At 46.4% G+C, this 19,670-nt stretch overlaps 1 protein-coding gene across 6 annotated transcripts in view; it reads right to left on the bottom strand.

Moving 5' to 3' along the window:
• IL16 (interleukin 16) overlaps positions 1-19,670 on the bottom strand; it is a 126,344-nt gene that overhangs the window by 71,433 nt on the left and 35,241 nt on the right. For all 6 annotated transcript variants that reach the window (XM_061394608.1, XM_061394603.1, XM_061394606.1 and 3 more), the window contains one exon: positions 8,132-8,544. In XM_061394608.1, coding sequence (XP_061250592.1) covers positions 8,132-8,544 — 413 coding nt within the window. The remainder of the gene's footprint in view (positions 1-8,131; positions 8,545-19,670) is intronic.

The following is a 19,670-nucleotide window of genomic DNA, read 5'->3' as shown; positions in this document are numbered from 1 at the left end:
CAGGAGGGCAAAAGAAAATCAACGAAGGAACAAGAAATAGAGTGAACAAACAGAAAACAAATACAGTAAACCCTTTACATAGAAATGAGTTCCATTCTGAGAGCGTGTTCATAGGTACAATTTGCTCATGAGTTCAACAAAGTTAGCCTAGGTACCCAACTAACACAGTCGGCTATATAATACTGTACTGTAATAGGTTTATAATACTTTTCACCCAAATAATACATTCAAAAATAAAACAAAAAATAAACCATTTAAAATCTTACAGTATAGTACCTTGAGAAGTACAGGAATACAGTACAACAGCAGGGGCTGGCATCGAGTGAACAGGCAAGAAGAATTACTGACTGGAGGAGGGAAAGGAGGTGGGTGATGGTAGAGCTGAAGGGTCGTCAGCAGTAGGAGAAAGAGGGCAAGCTGAGATGTCATTCACACCTGACGTTGATGACACAGGTTCTGGTAACTTGTTGGATTAAATTCTATTACCCTCTTGCTTCCAGACATCCTGGGCTTGAAATAAAGATCCTGCACTACTGTTCTCTATATAGTCAGTCAGTCAGTTGCTCAGTAGTGTCCGACTCTTTGTGACCCCATGGACTGCAGCACGCCAGGCTTCCCTGTCCATCACCAACTCCCAGAGTTTACTCAAACTCATGTCCATTGAGTCAGTGATGCCATTCATACAGTACTATACAGTAAAATTGCACACAAGCACAACCACTTGTAGAGGATGCACACATGTGACAGTGTACGCCAGACGCGTGAACTAGCTTATGCAATGGGACATGAGCATGTACGTTTGCATCTTCGGAAGTTCACAAGTTGAAGGTTCATATGTGAAGGGGGAGAGTAAGGTGACTTACTGTCATAAAGTGGCAGACTTCAGGCCTAACATCTTTACCACTGAGCCATCTGGGAATCCCAGTAACCAGGGGGCTGGATACAAAGAATAAAGAGAAGCTTTAGGTGGTTTGAAATGTACATATGAAGAGCCATAGTGAAAACAGAGTAGGAGGGCTTCCCTGGTGGTCCAGTAGCTAAGACTTAGCAGGGCATGTGGGTTTGATCCCTGGTTAGGTTTGATCCCTGGTTGCGGAGAAGAAGGGGACAACAGAGGATGAGAGTTGGATGGCATCACTGACTCAATGGACATGAGTTTGAGCAAGCTCCAGGAGTTGGTGATGGACAGGGAAGCCTGGCTTGCTGCAGTCCATGGTGTTGCAAAGAGTTGGACACGATTGAGTGACTAAACTGACTGGTGAGCTATGATCCTACCTGGCCCATGGCCAAAACAAAACAAAACATAAAACAGAAGCAATGTTGTAACAAATTCAATAACGATTTTTAAAAAATGGTCCACATTAAAAAAAAAAACTTCAAAAAAAAAAAAAAAAAGAAAGAACACAGAGTAGGAAAGGTAGATGCTTTGTTTATTGCTACTTCACAATACCCCTTCTTCTCTTCGCTTTTCTTTCCACCAACCCCCTTTTCCCTAACCAAATGGTGTCCTGTCAGAACTAATGAAACTCAAAAGACCAGCTTCCAGGCAAATAGGTCCAGATGCTTTGACAACAGCAACAGCGACCAGAAATCACATGAAGTTTTGGAAGCGGCAAGTGCCCCAAACTGTACCTGTGGGCCGCCCCTCCCGCTTCCTGCACGTGGACCACCTAGGCTCCCTCCCCATTCTCCCCCCACACTGGGGATGCGGCTGGCTCCGTGGGAGTCCTGGAGCCCTGAGCATCCCTCCCAGGGGCTGCTCTCAGTCTCCACAAGCTGCTCTTCTGTGGCAGGAAGGGGCAGGCGGCCAAAGGATTGGGTTTCCCACTTGCCAAGGAAGCCTGGGCCTCAAAGCCACAGGCTGAGCGGGCTCACAGGCAGCTAAATGAAGGGACCCGTCTGCTCCCGGAGGGCCCTGACCGCCCTCTCTCCACCCGACAGCACATGCCAGAGACTGAGACGGCTGCTCCGGCCTCAGTGCCTCCTGAGTCACTCTGCGCGAGTGATGACTTGCCCTAACCAGTAATTTGAATTCATAAAGAGAAGCAGGGTCTTCCACAAAACGAAGGCTGTTCCCATGTGGATCAAAGCATCCTGAGTCCTCTTAGGAAGGCGGCCCCAAAGGGAGGACCTGCCCCAGGTCTGGTCTCATCTGCTGCCGCCCTATTCCCAGAAGGAGTGTCCAGCAACTCCAGACCCCAACCAGTGGGAATGCCAAAAGCAATGTCCAATGTAAACCCATGGGTTGGCGCCCCCCAAAAAAAACCCAATGCAAGCTCAGGCTATGTCAATAGAAGCTCGACATCAAGGGTGGCCTCATTATGTTCATTTACGCAACCATTCTTTCCACAGTATTTATAGAGTCACTAGCATGTGCCAGTACCCAATCTCATCCAGTGCCATGAAGAGCGCCAGCTCTCAGATGGATAAACACTGCTTCAGGCCTCTTTGGTGATCTGCTAGTACTTAGCTAGAGAGAAACTGAGAAACAAATGAGACGGGAGGGGTCAGACTGCATCCAGAGACCTTTGTGTCCCCAACCCCATAGTCTCTCTCCCCTGGATCTATCCGATCGAGAGCAAATAATACCACTCTGTGTACAGTCTGAGGCTGGAGAGATGCCAGGGTGGTTACTTCCTAGATTAGAGAATTGCAGGTGTCCACGTGCTTGCAGGTAAGACCTCTTGTGGTATTGGGCAGTGCAGGGGGTACAAGGAGAAGGAGGACATGGCCGGTGGCCAAGAGCCAGGGCCCCCCATCCTAGTGCAGAACACTGAGAAATCCAATAGCAGGGACTGCTCTGGTGGTCCAGTAGGTCTGTGCTCTTAATGCAGGGGGCCCGGGTTTGATCCCTGGTCAGGGAGCTGCATCCCCACATGCCATAACTATAAGACCCTGTGTGCCCCAACTAAGACCTGGAGCAGCCAAATAAAACACAATTTTAAAAAAGAAAGAGAGAGAAAAAAATCCAAGAACTTATTTGACCTTGGTTGCCCAAGTACTTGCGCTTGTCAAGGAAGAAGGATAGAACATATATCTTAAAAAATATTTTACCTTGATTTATAACTTTAATGTTTTTAATTTGAAAAAAAAATTTATTGGAATATAGCTGTTTTACAATGTTGTGTCATTTTCTGCTGTACAACAAAGTGAATTAGCTATACATTCACATTTTGTTGTTCAGTTGCTAAGTCATGTCCGAATCGTTTTGATCCCATGGACTACAGCATGTTAGGCTCCTCCTCCTTCAATATCTCCAGGGCTTTGCTCAAATTCATGTCCATATGGATTTCCTTTTTGGATTTCCTTTCCATTTAGGTCACTACAGAGCACTGAATAGTGCTTCCTGTGCTGTCCAGTAGGTTCTCACTAGTTAGTTAGCTATTTTACACATAGTATCAGTAGTGTATACGTACCAATGCCAACCTCTCGATGCATTCCATATTCCACTTAGAGGGCATTTAAAAACACTCTTCCCATTTGGAAAAAGACAGTGGGTCTGGAGTAGCCGAGGAGTCTGTGCATTCCTTCCTTTGAAAAGTCTAGGTTTATGAAATGTTTGCACCTTGTTTTATGTCCCTGGATATGTTCGAGTGTGTCCTAGTTTATAGTCCATGGGAACTTGAATAGAATTTGTATGCTACTGTTGTGTGAAAATTATATAAATCTTAATTATGTTGAACTGGTTCAGGGTGATTTTCAGGTCTACCATATCCTTCTACTTTTCTGTATATTCATTCTATTAATTTTTCAGAGTTTGATACTGAAACCCCAACTGTTGCTGCTGCTAAGTCGCTTCAGTCGTGTCCGACTCTGTGACCCCATAGATGGTAGCCCACCAGGCTCCCCCGTCCCCGGGATTCTCCAGCAAGAACACTGGAGTGGGTTGCCATTTCCTTCCCTAATGCATGAAGGTGAAAAGTGAAAGTGAAGTTGCTCAGTCTGACCCTTAGCGACCCCATGGACTGCAGCCTACCAGGCTCCTCCGTCCATGGGATTTTCCAGGCAAGAGTACTGGACTGGGTTGCCATTTCCTTCTCTGGAAACCCCAACTAAAAATCTTAATTTATCTACTTAAAAAAATAATTGCAATATATAGTAGGACTATCTGTAACTTTGTTCTGTATTTTCCAAGTCTCTTTTAAATGTGTTACCATACTTCATAATTTAAAAAATAAGAAAGAGATAAAAAAAAGAAATGTTCTTAGTCCAAACTGAGATGTTATGTAAGTAATATGCCTAGTTTCAAAAGACTTAGTATGAAAAAAGAGATGTAAAATACTTTGATAATTATTTGATATCATTTGATAATAATTTTATATTAATGAAATAATGTTTTAGATATATTGGATTAAATAAAATATGTATTAAAGATTTTTTTAAGAAAAGTCCATTAAAAAATCATAAAAGATAAAGTCTAGGTCTGATACATTGAGTTTCTATTTACTAGGTTGGGGAATCTGACTTTGAACACTCTTCCCCAGGGCTCTGGACGCTACCCTGAAGAAGAAGCCCCTTTGGACCCTCAATGCACAGCACAGATCCAAATGTCTGCTTCAGATTCTACACGTCCCTGCCCAGCTCTGGCACATCCCTGGGCGGTGACTGACTTAGTCCTGGTCGTGCCAAACACAACACATCCAATAAGGCTTTTATTCCTTTTTTCAGTTGGCTGTTTATCTAACTTCCTCTTTTTTAATTTTCATATTAGGCGTTTCTAGAGACAGGCATGATGTCATAGGGCCTCTTTCCAGACGTTGTTTTGAAATCAGTGTAACCATGGCATTGCTGGAGGCTGATGAGTCCCCCTGGGCCAATGGAGTCACGCCTGGGTGCAGGGCAGGGTAGGAGCCAGGGCGGGGAGTAGTGAGTCCCTGCGAGGAGGGACAGGGCGGGGGTGTTCCTGAGGACACAGAGGCTCCTCTAGGAAAGGACACTGGGACCAGCTGTCAACTTGGACCTTTCTACCCTGGCACTTTTGACACAGGACGGTGGCTCAGATGTTAAAGAATCTGCCTGCAATGCAGGAGACGTGGGTTTGATCCCTGGGTCTGGAAGATCCCCTGAAGGAGGAAATGGCAACTCACTCCAGTATCCTTTCCTGGAGAATCCCATGGACAGAGGAGTCTACAGTTCATCTGGTTGCAAAAGAGTCTGACACAGCTTAGCGACTAAACAACAACAACAATGTGCATTGCATGGTGGATTTTCTTGTGTAAATACTTATAACTGTATCCTCATAAAACTCATCTGAAGTATGTATCATACTAAAAGTCTCCATCTCATAGATGAGCAAACGGACACACAAAAAGTTAAAGCAATCAGTAAGGACCTACTGTGTAGCACAGGAAACTCTTTTTCAATATTATGTAACAACCTAGATGGGAAAAGAATTTGGAAAAGAATAGATACATGTATAGGGGCTTCCCAGGTGGCACTTGTGGTAAAAGAATCCACCTGCCAATGCAGGTGACATGAGAGACACAGGTTTGATCCTTGAGTCACGAAGATCCCCTGGAAAAGGAAATGGCAACCCACTCCAGTATTCTTGCCTAGAGAATCCTATGGACAGAGGACCCTGGCAGGCTCCAGTCCACAGGATTGCAAAGAGTAGGACACGAGTGAAGAGACTTAGCATGCAGATACATCTGCATGTGTGATCACTGTGCCGTAAAGCTGACACTATTAATGTCATAACACTGTTTATCAGCTATGTGCTTAGTCGTTCAGTCATGCCCGACTCTTTGCAACCCCAAAGACTGAAGTCTGCCAGTCTGCTCTGTCCATGGTGATTCTCCAGGCGTGAATACTGGAGTGGATTGCCATGCCCTCCTCCAGTTTATCAACTATACTTCAATATATATTTTTAAAAATTTAAAAAGGTAAAGTGAATTTTCCAGGAACACACAGTTTACTAATTGGGAAAGTTGGACTCGAACCCAAGCAATCAGACTAATGAGCCCACACCTCCAGCCCCTAGGCCGTACTTCATCCCCCTGCCCCTGACATACAAATGCTGCTGTGATCTCCTTCCCTGGAAAGGGTCAGTGAGATAGAACTGTGAAAACACTGTCTAAACCAAAGTATTTAGTGCACACGTGACTCACAGAGAGACGAGAAGGTGAGGCTTGCCCCGGACCCCTTGCCAGTCTCCTGCCCTTTGCCCATTCATCTGGCCTCCCCAGGTCTCCAGCATCCTGCCACTAGACAGGCTCCCAGAACATAGCTCCAGACACACCATTCTGTGCATGGAGCCCATGCATCAGCACTGGGGCCTCCTCATTGCTGCATCTCTGCTCATGCAGTTCCCTCCACCTGGGAGTCTCTCCCACCCACTCCCGTGTTGCCAAATCCTATGTCCTTCTGGTGGCATCTCACCTTTTACTGGTCATTTCTGCAGCTCTGAATATTTCCCATCTTAGAACACACCATCTTCCTCCCCTGGGATTGTTCAGGGCAGAACTTGCAGTTAAACTTGCCACATTTCATCCTCCCATGGACAAATGGTGCTAGCTGTGCCTTGAAAGTAAATACCTACCCTGACCATCCACAGTACCACTGCCATGACCTGCTCAAAAAGCCACATCACTTCTGGCTTGGGTTATGGTCAAAGTTCTGCTCACTGGCCTCCCTAGGCTCCACTCTCTGCTCTGGAGCCAGAGGGCTTGTTAAAATTATTGAGGTGGCTCAGTTGGTAAAGAATCTGCCTGCAACAGACCACCTGCAATGCAGGAGATGCGGGTTCGATCCCGGGATCGGGAAGATCCCCTGGAGAAGGAAATGGCCACCCACTGCAGTATTCTTGCCTGGGAAATTCCACGGACAAAGGAGCCTGGTGGGCTACAGTCCCTGGGGTTGCAAAGAGTTGGATTTGACTTAGCAATTAAACCACCAGCACCCCTGCTCCGTCTTCCCATGTTTTCCCATCCTTCTGAGAGTAAAGCTCCATGTCTGGTGGACACTGGCTCCCGTCCCGACTCCATCCTCCCCACTCCCCTCTTCCCTGGATACCCTGTGCACACTCTCCTCTTCCTGTCTTTGCACATGCTGTTCCCTCTGCCTGGATGTTCTTCCCCCAGATGTTCATATGACTCACTTCTCTGCTCTCTTCATTCAGGTCCTGAATGTCCCTTCTTTAGAGAAGCCTTTATGATCACCTTTTCAAAAAGGGCAGGGACCCCTCCTCATCTCCCTCTCTATCCCTTTATTCTGCTTCATATTTCTTCACTATTGAATATTTTATCACATGCTGAGTTGTTAACATCAGTATTCGCCCCACTAGAATAAAAGTTGCCCACAGGCAGGGACTGAGTCTGCCAACTCTATAGAACAGTGCCGAATCTGGGTTGGTACTCTGTAAACATTGACTAAGTGTACCCATGGGCTTCGCTGGTGGCTCAGAGGGTAAAGAAACCATTTGCCAATGCAGGAGACCCGGGTTTGATCCCTGGGTAGGGAAGATCCCCTGGAGGAGGGCATGGCAACCCACTCCAATATTCTTGCCTGGAGAATCCCATGTGCAGAGGGGCCTGGCGGGCTACAGTCCATGGAGTTGCAAAGAGCTGGACGTGACTTAGTGACTAAGCATAGCAAACTCTACTTAGTTTCCCTTCTCCTGCTTCCCTGTGGCTCTGCTGACCATCCCTCATTCACACCTGTGTTGGAACTGGCAGGGGGCACCTGGAGAACGCTCAAGGTTGGCATTCCAGTGCAGACTCACTCAGCCTGTAGTCCTTGCCCTGCTCAACATATGGGCTCCTGCCGGGTCTGGGCCCTGTAAGTCAGCTTCTATTAATATCAGGCTCTTGACTGGTGTGAATCGAGCTGCCTCTCTGGAGCCATGACCTCCCCAGTGTATAGCACCTGGCATTTTCCAGCAGGGATCTAGGCTCAGTTTACCTGGGTGGGGGGAGCTTACACAGTATCTTCATGAATCTTTTAGGCAGGAAAGTCAACTGAGCCTGACTCATTGTTATTGTTCCAGTGGGTGCTGCCCCAACTTTTCCCTGCTCTTGTTCAGAATGCGAACTTGCTGCCTCCCTGACTTTGGACTAGGACGATGTGTTGACTTTCATTCATGGCCCCAGGAGCCATCTGGGATTCCTCCCGCCCCACACACACCCTGGCGCACCTTCGTAAAGAACATCCTCCTGCAGGCCTTGCCTCGATCGTTCCCAGCTGCCTGGAGTTGTGTGGCCTCAGAGGACAGTGTGAGGTCAGGAATGCTGCGGGGCACAGCCTCTGACGTGTCTGCCAGCTGCACAGATGAGTGGAAAATTCCCTCCTTGTCCTGGCCCAGGGAAATCTCAAAGGGGTCAGGGTATCTCTCGTCAGGGCTTGAGCTGTCATCGCTGGTCTGGGCGTTACAGAGGATCAGGGAGCGGGAGATGGACCGCAACTTGGTGGATTTTCTGCTCTTTCCGGAACGGCTGTGAGGCTCCATCCTCAGGGAGGAGGTAAAGCTGCCCTTCTTCCTTTCCTGATCTCTGGCCCTCGGCTGACGAGTGGCGACTGGACTGGGTTTAGCCACCACGTCGTGGGTCCCTGGAAGAGAAAGGAAATAGGAAGAGGCAATGGGACTTGCTGCAGACAAGTGGAGCAAGACACAAGTCCTGGAACTGAGCCACGATGTCCGTGAAGCAGGACAGATGGCGAGATCATCATTTGATGTAACTGGCCCTTCCAGGGTGCCGGCCACATGGAGGGATCAAGTGTTTACCACACCCTCCTGAAGCTCCAATACTTTGGCCACCCGATGTGAAGAGCGGAGTCATTTGAAAAGACCCTGATCTGGGAAAGATTGGAGGCAGGAGGAGAAGGGGACAACAGAGGATGAGATGGTTGGATGGCATCACTGACTCAACCAACATGAGTTTGAGCAAACTCTGGGAGACGGTGAGGGACAGGGAAGCCTGGCGTGCTACAGTCCATGAGGGTTGCAAAGAGTCAGACGCAACTTAGCAACTGAACAACAACAATCACTCTCAGGCTCACAGAGCCCAGAGCTTATCTTATCCAAACCCTCCTTCTACACACGGGGACACTGAGACAGAGAGAAAGAGGTTCAAATGCAAAGCCACAAAGAGCATTCGCAGGACAGATCATGGGTAGGAGTTTAGAGATCACAGAGACCTGTGAGACTTTTAAATGTAAAAGTCATTCTTCAGACAAGAGTGTATGGGGTACTCCAGTCTATAGAGTGGGTCAGAGTGAAGAAAAGGACTGGGCTGAACCTGCCAGTCCCCTTCTGCTACCCCTGGTCACTCCTGTGGCATCTCCAAGTAAACCTGGGGCTTCAGAGCCCAGGCTGAAAACTGCTGATGTTTATGCTCTCAATTTCCAGATGCTGCTGCTGTTTAGTTACTCAGTCATGTCTGGCTCTTCAGACCCCATGAACTGTAGCCCATGAACTGGCTCCTCTGTCCATTGGATTCTCCAGACAAGAATACTGGAGTGGGTTGCCATTTCCTTCTCCAGGGGATATTCCTGACCCAGGGGTCAAACCTGTGTCTCCTGCTTGGCAGGTGGATTCTTTACCACTGAGCTACCTGGGAAGCCCAATTCCCAGATAAAAAGCCTAAAAGGAGGTTGGGAGGCTCACCTAACGTTGACCCACCAGGATTGTTTTGAGTATAAAAGAAGGTGAATCCTAGACGGTTCATGCCAAAGGGCTTAGCACACAACAGGTACCTGGAAAACCTGTGTGCCCTTCCCCAGGACCAAGGTCACACCTGGTCAGTATCTCGGCCAGGCTGAGGGTCTCCTCTGTCATCTTTCCCCATGGGATCAAGATGGAGATCCCCATGGGATCAAGATCAAGATCTTTCCCCATGGGATGAGTCAAAAACTGGCTTTACTCATCAGGTCAACAGCATCACTCAGCACAGCTCAGCTCCGCTTCGCTGAGAAGTGCCTGTCATGGATTCAGGCATGAATCCTGTCCATGAGGCAGGTGGTTAAAGGGGCTCTGATGCTGCAGAGTTCTGACTCAGGCCCAAGCCACAAAATAAAGCCTGTTGCCAGAATAACAGACTGTGGGATGCTCTTGGCCCACGGGTACTGCTGTTGGTGCACAGCTAGTACTGAATAAGGAAAAGCAGAGGTCTTCCAGCATTTCCTCATGCAGAAACTCTTTCATATTATATAATCTCCCCAAGAGAACACCTTCTTGAATGAAGAGTGTTTTTCAATACCCAGGTGCATTGTATTGTTTTCTCTATTAGCATTTTAATTTTATCAGCGTATCTACCAACCTCCATGGCTCAGTGATAAGGAATCTGCCTGCAGTGTAGGAAACACAGTAGTCACAGGTTCAATCCCTGGTTCAGGAAGATCCCATGGAGGAGAAAACGGCAATGCCCTCCAGTATTCTTGCCTGGCAAATCCCATGGACAGAAGAGCCTGGGGGTGGGGTGGAGGCTACAGTCTATGGGGTTACAAAGAGTCGGACATGACTGAACACACATGTACATGTCTATAGCAACCAATAACAATGAATCAAAATGAATGAATGAATAACTATTTGAGAGTGTACCCTATATATCAGGTACTCTTCTTGATGCTTTGGTATAAATTAACTCAGTGGGCTTCCCTGGTGACTCAGACAGTAAACAAAGTGGAAGTGAAAGTCACTCAGTCGTGTCCGACTCTTTGTGACCCCATGGATTATACAGTCCATGGAATTCTCCTGGCCAAAATACTGGAGTGGGTAGCCTTTCCCTCCTCCAGGGGACCTTCCCAACCCAGGGATCGAACCCAGGTTTCTGGCACTGCAGGCAGATTCTTTACCAGTTGAGCCACAAGAGAAGCTCAGTAAAGAAATCGCCTGCAATGAGGGAGACTCGGGTTTAATCCCTGGATCTGGAAGATCCCCTGGAGAACAGAATGGCTACCCATTCTAGTATTCTTGCCTGGAGAATTCCATGGATCAAGGAACCTGGCGGGCTACAGTCCACAGGGTTGAAAAAGTCAGCCATGACTGAGCAATTAACACAACTAAATATTGGTCCATTTTATCAAACACCCTCTTGCCAATATCCCAAAGTCCTGTACTCTGTTTCCTTCCATCTAGAAAACGGTGAGTCCCCTACATACAAATCAGTTCTGTTCTGAGAATGTGTTCATAAGTCCAAGTTATCTGAGGTACTCAGCTAACACGATAGGCTATAGAGTACCATACTATGTTGAAAGTGTTAGTCGCTAGGTCGTGTCCGACTCTTTGTGACCCCATGAATCGCATTCCGCGGTTCGATTCTGGGGTTGGGAAGATTTGCTGGAGTAGGGATAGGCTATCCACTCCAGTATTCTTGGGCTTCCCTGGTGGCTCAGATGGTAAAGAATCCTCCTGCAATGTGAGAGACGTGGGTTCGATCCCTGGATGGGGAAGATCCCCTGGAAAAGGGAAAGGCTACTCACTCCAGTATTCTGGGCTGGAGAATTCCATGGACTGTATAGTCCATGGGGTTGCAAAGAGTTGGGCACAACTGAGTGACTTTCATTCACTCACGGTCGTAGCAAACACCTTCTTCCAACAACACAAGAGACACTATACATGGATATCACCAGATAGTCAATATTGAAATCAGACTGATTATATTCTTTATAGCAGAAGATGGAGAAGCTCTACACAGTCAGCAAAAACAAGATACACAGTCAGCAAAAACAAGATCAGGAGCTGACTGTGGCTCAAATCATGAACTCCTTACTGCAAAATTCAGACTTAAATTTAAGAAAGTAGGGAAAACCACTAGGCCATTCAGGTATGATTTAAATCAAATCCCTTATGATTATACAGTAGAAGTGACAAATAGATTCAAAGGATTAGATCTGATAGAGTGTCTGAAGAACTATGGACAGAGGTTCCTAACATTGTACAGGAGGCAGTGATCAAAACCATGCCCAAGAAAAAGAAATGCAAAAAGGCAAAATGGTTGTCTGAGGAGGCCTTACAAATAGCTGAGAAAAGAAGAGAAGCTAAAGGCAAAGGAGAAAAGATATACCCATTTGAATGCAGAGCTCCAAAGAATAGCAAGGAGAGATAAGAAATCCTTCCTAAGTGATCAGTGCAAAGAAATAGAGGAAAACAATGGAATGGGAAAGACTAGAGATCTCTTAAGAAAATTAGAGATATCAAGGGAACATTTCATGCTAAGATGGGCACAATAAAGGACAGAAATGGTATGGACCTAACAGAAGCAGAATATATTAAGAAGAGGTGGCAAGAATACACAGAAGAACTATACAAAAAGATCTTAATGACCTAGATAACCACAATGGTGTGATCACTCACCTAGAGCCAGACATCCTGGAATGCCAAGTCAAGTGGGCCTTAGGAAGCATCACTGTGAACACAGCAGTGGAGGTGATAGAATTCCAGCTGAGTTATTTCAAATTCTAAAAGATGATGCTGTGAAAGTGTTGCACTCATTATGCCAGCAAATTTGGAAAACTCAGTAGTGGCCACAGGACTGGAAAAGGTCAACCAAAGAAAGGCAATGCCAAAGAATGCTCAAACCACTGCACAAATACACTCAGTTCACATGCTAGAAAAGTAATGCTGAAAATTCTCCAAGCTAGGCTTTAATATTATGTCAACCAAGAACTTCCAGATGTTCAAGTTGGATTTAGAAAAGGCAGAGGAAACAGAGATCAAATTGCCAACATCCGCTGGATCATTGAAAAAGCAACTGAATTCAAGAAAAACATCTACTTCTGCTTCATTGACTATACTAAAGATTTAGACTGTGTGGATCACCACAAACTGTGGAAAATTCTTAAAGAGATGGGAATACCAGACCATCTTACCTGCTTCCTGAGAAACTTGTATGCAGGTCAAGAAGCAACAGTTAGAATCAGACATGGAACAATGGACTGGTTCCAAATTGGGAAAGAAGTATGTTAAGGCTGTATATTGTCACCCTGATTATTTAACTTATATGCAGAGTACACCATGTGACAGCATATTAATAAGCAGAGACATTACTTTGTCAACAAAGGTCCATATAGTCAAAGCTATGGTTTTTACAGTAGTCATGTATGGTTGTGAGAGGTGGATGATAAAGAAGGCTGAACGTCAAAGAATTGATGCTTTTGAACTGTGGTGTTGGAGAAGACTCTTGAGAGTCCCTTGGACTGCAAAGAGATCAAACCAGTCAATCCTAAAGGAAATCAACCCTGAATATTCATTGGAAGGACTGATGCTAAAGCTGAAACTCCAATACTTTGGCCACCTGATTTGAAGTGCTGACTCATTAGAAAAGACCCTGCTGCTGGGAAAGATTGAAGGCAGGAGGAGAAGGGGACGACAGAGGAAGAGATGGCTGGATGGCATCACCAACTCAATGGACATGAGTTTGAGCAAGCTCCAGGACATGGTGAAAGACAGGGAAACCTGGCGTGCTGCACTCCATGGAGTCGAAAAGAGTTGGACATGACTGAGCGACTGAACAACAACAACAACAACAACACGTATTTAGTGCTTATGATGTACTGTTCTAATTGCTTTACCATTTAGTTCTCGTAAAATCTATTGTAGGCTCCATCAACATCCTAATTTTGCACACATACACACACACAAAAATGGAATTCATGGGGACTTCCCTGGTGGTCTAGAGGCTAAAACTCTGTGCTCCCAGTGAAGCGGGCCTAGGTTCAATTCCTGGTCAGGGAACTAGATTCCACATAGCACAACTAAGAGTTCGCATGCCTCAACTGAAGATCCCACACAATGAAATGAAGATCCAAGATCCTCCGTGCCACAATTAAGACCCAGTACAGCCAAAAAACAAACAAGATATGTGCCTCAGTTATCTTTTTTTGAACTGTGGTGTTGGAGAAGACTCTTGAGAGTCCCTTGGACTGCAAAGAGATCAAACCAGTCAATCCTAAAGGAAATCAACCCTGAATATTCATTGGAAGGACTGATGCTGAAGCTGAAACTCCAATACTTTGGCCACCTAATTTGAAGTGCTGACTCATTAGAAAAGACCCTGCTGCTGGGAAAGATTGAAGGAGGCAGGAGGAGAAGGGGATTTTTAGAAAGATAACTGAGGCACAAAAAGGTTAGGTCAGTTTCCCAAGACTGCACAGACAGAACTCAGTGAAAGCAGGAATTTAAGCAGGCAGTCTGACTCTGGGGCTTGCATCTTTGCCATGGTTCTACACAGCCATTGATTAGTGTTTCTCTTTAACCTCAATCTCTCCCTCTCTTCTGGGTTTTATCCTCAGCATGTAAACATACTCAAATTGTCCATCTTGGAAAAATTACATGTTGTATCTATATCCTCTTCTTGTTACCTGCCTCTCTTTATCCCCTTCATATCTTCCCCTCACCTTTTAAAAATTATGGTAAGAACATTTAACATGAGATCTGCCAGGCTTCACTGGTAGCTCTGTTGCTAAAGAATCCACCTGCAATGTAGGAGACCTCAGTTTGATTCCTGGGTTGGGAAGATCCCTTAGAGAAGGGATAGGCTACCCACTCCAGTCTTCTTGGGCTTCTCTGTTGGCTCAGATGGTAAAGAATTCGCCTGCAATGCGGGAGACCTGAGTTTGATCCCTGGGTTGGCAAGATCTCCCTGGAGAAGAGAATGGCTACCCCCTCCAGTGGGAGAATTCTTTCCTGGAGAATTCCATGGACAGAGGACCCTGGTGTATCCATAGGGTCACAAAAGAGTCAGACACAACTGAGCGACTCATTTTTCACTTTCACTGCTACCTTAACAGATTTTAAAAAATATTTACTTATTTATTTGGCTGCAGCAGGTCTTAGTTGTGACATGCGGGATCTTTAGTTGCAGCATGTGAACTCTTAGTTGTAGCATTTGGGATCTAGTTCCTGATCAGGGATCAAACTTGGGCTCCCTGTTGTACTGGGAGCACAGAGTCTTAGCCACTGGACCACCAGGGAAGTTCCTTCACAGATTTTAAAGCATACAAACCAACACTGCTAACAACAAGCATGGTTTTGACAATGGACCATTCTTCGGCCCTTCCTCTTCCTGAACAAAATGTTTTACACTCAGTACTTTCTGCCCTCAGGCTCACCTCCTCTTTGAGCTACAGCCCACAGAGTCAGCTTCCTCCCCCAAAACCACTGAAACTTTTTAAAATCACTTCTGCCTTTTACCAAAGTCATGAACCCAAGTCCAGAGGGCGTGGTCTGCTTGCTCAAAACCTGCCTTATTTCTAGAGGATTCATTAATCTGAATATCATTGCTCATATCTATTGGTTGAAGAATACAAAGAAATCAAGCTTTTAGAGTAGCTCTTTTTCCCCCCATCTTCTCATTACTAGCCTTTACTTCTGGGTGTCATCTTTCAAATCCAAATTGTAAATGCTCTCCTCCCTGCCACTGTAATCCAACACAGGCATTCCTTTGCATTCTGTCAATTCAACATCCCAAAACTATAAGCTCTCAACACCAGCACCACTGTAAGGATTAATGTATCCAAACCTCGTTGCCTTTTGTTCAACTTCATGAGGATTCCCCGTAGTTCACCTGGAACTCATGGAGAGGGAAGTGTGTGTGTGTGTGTGTGTGTGTGTGTGTCACAGCTAACACTGGTCCATTAGGCATTTGAAATACTGAAAGACAATTGAAGTTTAAAATCCTTCTGGACTTCCGTTGGTGCTGTATGGAGAACCTATAAGTACGGAGTTGCCCATACCACCTTGTGGAAAGGGCTGCCTGAGAGTGAAGCCAACACAGAAGGTCCAGAACTCACAGAGGAAGATGAAGATAGAAAGGAAGACAGAAAGAGAAGGATGAGCCTAGAGGATATAATACCAACACCTGGGACTTCCCAGGTGGTCCAGTGGTTAGGAATCCACCTTCCAATGCAGGGGGTGAGGGTTCAATCCCTGGTTAAGGAACTAAGGTCCCACATGAGTGTGGCAAAAAAATAAAAATAAATCGTTAAAAAAAAAAATAATAATAATACCAACACCTAGATACAGCCATGCCTGAAGCCATGCTATACCTGAAGCCATACTATCTATACACTTAGAGAAATGAATAAAACTTCCTCTTTTTTTGCTTAAAAAATCCTCCTGAATTAGTTGTTCTTTCTGATGCCACTGGCATAAGTTATGGAAAATAGTGACATTCAAAGGCCGAGAGGCTTTTTGAAACTGCCTTTTATCCCATCCAAGTCTAGTAGAGGAGCCAGTCACCCCCAGTCAAGGCCCAAATTCTTCTCCCCTTCAGTGCTTGGCTCTGGAATAAAGGCCTCTTGCCTTCTTTTTCACCAAGCATTACCACCATCTGTGTGTATTCTTAGACTGCAAAGCCAGTTCCCTTCCCCCCTCTATCTCCCCACCCTCCGCAGCCCACAAGAGCTGTCCCAGCAAAGGTGAGCTCACTCAGTGAGCATTTTCCAGGACACAAACATGTGGAGACCTTCGGGACCCCGTAAAACGCATGTCCTGCCCCCAGTGGTGGAAACGTTAGCTGCGTGTAGGGTTTAGGAGACCAGAAGGATCGAATTCCTCAGTGGAAACTGGGCTAATCCCAGAGGACCGTTGCAGGAGTGTCTGATGAGTACAGTCAGTTTTTAAAAATAAGCTTTTCCAGAGAGAACCAGGACTTCTGCGGCCGTGGCTGTCACGTGGGATGTCCAGTGGAGCCCCGGGATGGGAGGCTGGGGATACACTGGGGACCAGGGAGTAACCCTTCAGTCTAGAGCAAAGAGGGTTTGCAAAATGAACCCTGTTACTGTGGAAAATGTAAAAAAGAAAGGGAACAATTGCAAAAGGACTGTAGAGGAAAAGCCAGGATTGGACTTCTGTGGGAGCCTGTGTTCCCTCTAGGCCTGGCATAGTAAGAGAGAAGAGAGAGAGAGGATAATTGAAAACACAGCACCGTGGTCACACGGTTCAACTTAGCTTTGGTAATTGTGCTCAGGACATTGGAACCAGCTTCTGCTCCCTAATGGAACCAAATGAGAGTGGAGCTGGTGGGCAAGCCCATGCCATTGCCCAATTCCAGTCTTCAAAAGGTCAGAAGTAATGAGCTTTCTCTGATTTTACCCCAGGGCTGTAGGAGCATTTGCCAAGCTCTTGTCAGCCTTGCTCTACCCCCGTGGGTCCTCCACCAGGCTGTCTTTCAGGTCTCTTCCAAGGCTGCCCAAGGATGCACAGCTAAGGCTTCCAATGTGGCTGTGCTAAAAAGGACCAGCTGTTCCCCTTACCCAACAGAAAACTCCGAAGGATCCACTTCACCCCAGGAATCAGCTCTCCTACTCCTTGGAGGCCTTTCCTCCCAAACCATGATTGTATTCACTTTAGTTAGAGCTTCCATAGAATGCTCGGGCTGGAAGGGTCTCCATATGACCCACAGGAGGAGATCCTGTGGCCAAAAGAGACACGAACTGACTCACCATCATAGTTTCAGTGTGCTTTAGACCCACCTTGGCTAAGCTGTCATCTGTATAGCAAATGCAGAACTGGGACTTCCCTGGTGGTCCAGTGGTTAAGCATCTGCTGCGCATTGCATAGATCATGGGTTTGATTCCTGGTTGGGGAACTACATGCCACAGAGCAACTAAGCCCGAGAGCCACAACTACTGAGTCCCGGTGCTCCAACTAGAGAATCCACACACAATGAAAGATCTCGTATGCCACAACTAAGACCTGGACAGCCAAATAAATAATTTTTTTTAAAGAAAGAAAATGCAGTGTCAAAAGTATAAAGTTGAAGGGCAAAAAAACAGATGGTTCTTTCTTTAAAGGGACTTGAAGAATTTCCAGACTGGGGGCCGGGGAGCTGCATCAGTTAAGTCCTCAAGGAGGACTCTCTTCTTTCCTTTCTTTCTTCTTTCCTTCCTTCCTTTTCACTTGTTGACTTTGCAAGCACTTGCTGAGAAAAACTCTTACGTGCTTGCCTCTCAGCTGGGCGCAGCTAACCCACTAGAGAAGAAACCATGATATTTCCATCTGGTTAAAATACACTTAATTCACTGGAGAACTTTGCAAGGGTGCATAACCATATGGAGAGAGGGGAACTAGCTGATAAAATGTGTTTCAAATTTCTGAGTTCTCCGACAGTGTTCTATATCAAAGGCAATTTTTAAAGTTTGGTCACTCCAGCCCGGGGGTAATTTTTTTGTTTTCAGCTGAGGAGTGACTCAGAGATAAGAAATGAAGGGAGGAAACTGATGGCTCCTTTTCTTTCTAAAAGAGTGTCTTTAATAGGACTCCAGGGACCTGCGGCTGGAATCAGTGGGGTGTGTGTCTGTATACATCGGTCACGGGACAAGACGAACGGCACAGCGCCTCTCAGCCTCTTTCCCAACTGGTAAAGTGAGCAGGCTGTGTTGAAGTGAGTTTTATACACTTGATCTTTCTTCCTCTGTGCTGTTACTTCCCAGAGGGAACGGACCATATCTCATCATTTTATGTCCCCAGAGCTCTGTCAAGGCTTGCCACACACAGAGTAGGGGCATCTGCATGTCCAGTGAATGAATGAATAGTGGGTAAGCATCTCAAAGGTTCCTTTGCCCTCAATGGACCTTTCCCACATCAATATGAGGTGAAATGATCCTAGATGGTTAATTTTATGTGTCAACTCCACTGGGCTAAGGGGTGCCCATATAGTTGCTGGGCTTCCCAGGTGGCTCAAGTGGTAAAGAATCCGCCTGCCACTGCTGGAGATGTGGGCTTGATCCCTGGGTTGGGAAGATCCCCTGGAGGAGGAAATGGCAACCCACTCCAGTATTCTTACCTGGAGAATTCCACGGACAGAGGAGCCTGGCGGGCTACAGTCCACGGGGTCACAAAGAGTCAGACACGACTGAACCACTGAGCATGCAAACACACACGCACAGTCACTGGAAAGCCATTTGAAGTCTGCTCTCAGGAAAATTCTAGGGGCATGTGTGAGATCTCAAGAGGAGGCCCTCACAGGGGACGCCGCACTTTCAAGCACCCTGGCAGGTGATCGAATCCATCAACAGGCAGGCACAAGTGGCGTCACCAGGATGCCCTCCAAAAAGCGCAGGCCTCTGAGACAGAAGATGAAGATGGACAGGACTATTACCTCATCGGCATGTATTCCCTCCAAGAGAGAAAAGGGTGAAAATATAATTAACCTCAAGAAGAATCTAGATAAATTCAAGAAAGGCATCTCCACCCACCACTGTTCTGAAGGGATTGGCTAAGATGGATTCCTCATTAAATCCCAGTGCTTGGGGACTTCCCTGGCGGTCTGGTGGTTAAGAATCCGACTTGCAATGACAGGGATATGGGTTCGATCCCTAGTTGAGGAACTAAGATCCCACATGATGCAGAGCAGCTAAGCCCCCACTCTGCAACTAGAGAGAAGCCACAGTCACAACCACTGGATACACGGGCCACAACTGGACAGTCTGTGGCTGCAACTAAGATTTGTGTGGAGCAACGAAGACCCCACGTGCTGCAACTGAGACCCAACGCAGCCAAATATATAATAAATGATGAATATTTTTAGAGATCCCAGTGCTTGGAAGAAGGCTTCACAGGTAGGAGATACTGAATAAAGACTGTTGCCATGAAAACAGCAGTCAGCTGCCTAGCACTGGCCACAAGAATGCTTGTAGCTGGGAGAAATGACAAGCAGGTGCAGAAATGACCTGGCCGAGAGCTTAGACTCTGGAGGTGGCCTTAGTTTGCATGCCAGGTTTCCCCCTTATCT

This window comes from Bos javanicus, chromosome 21 (genome assembly GCF_032452875.1).
Source record: "Bos javanicus breed banteng chromosome 21, ARS-OSU_banteng_1.0, whole genome shotgun sequence".
Taxonomy (NCBI): Eukaryota; Metazoa; Chordata; class Mammalia; order Artiodactyla; family Bovidae; genus Bos; species Bos javanicus.
Note: the sequence above shows the minus strand (reverse complement) of the source record. Positions and strands in the feature narration are given on the sequence as shown.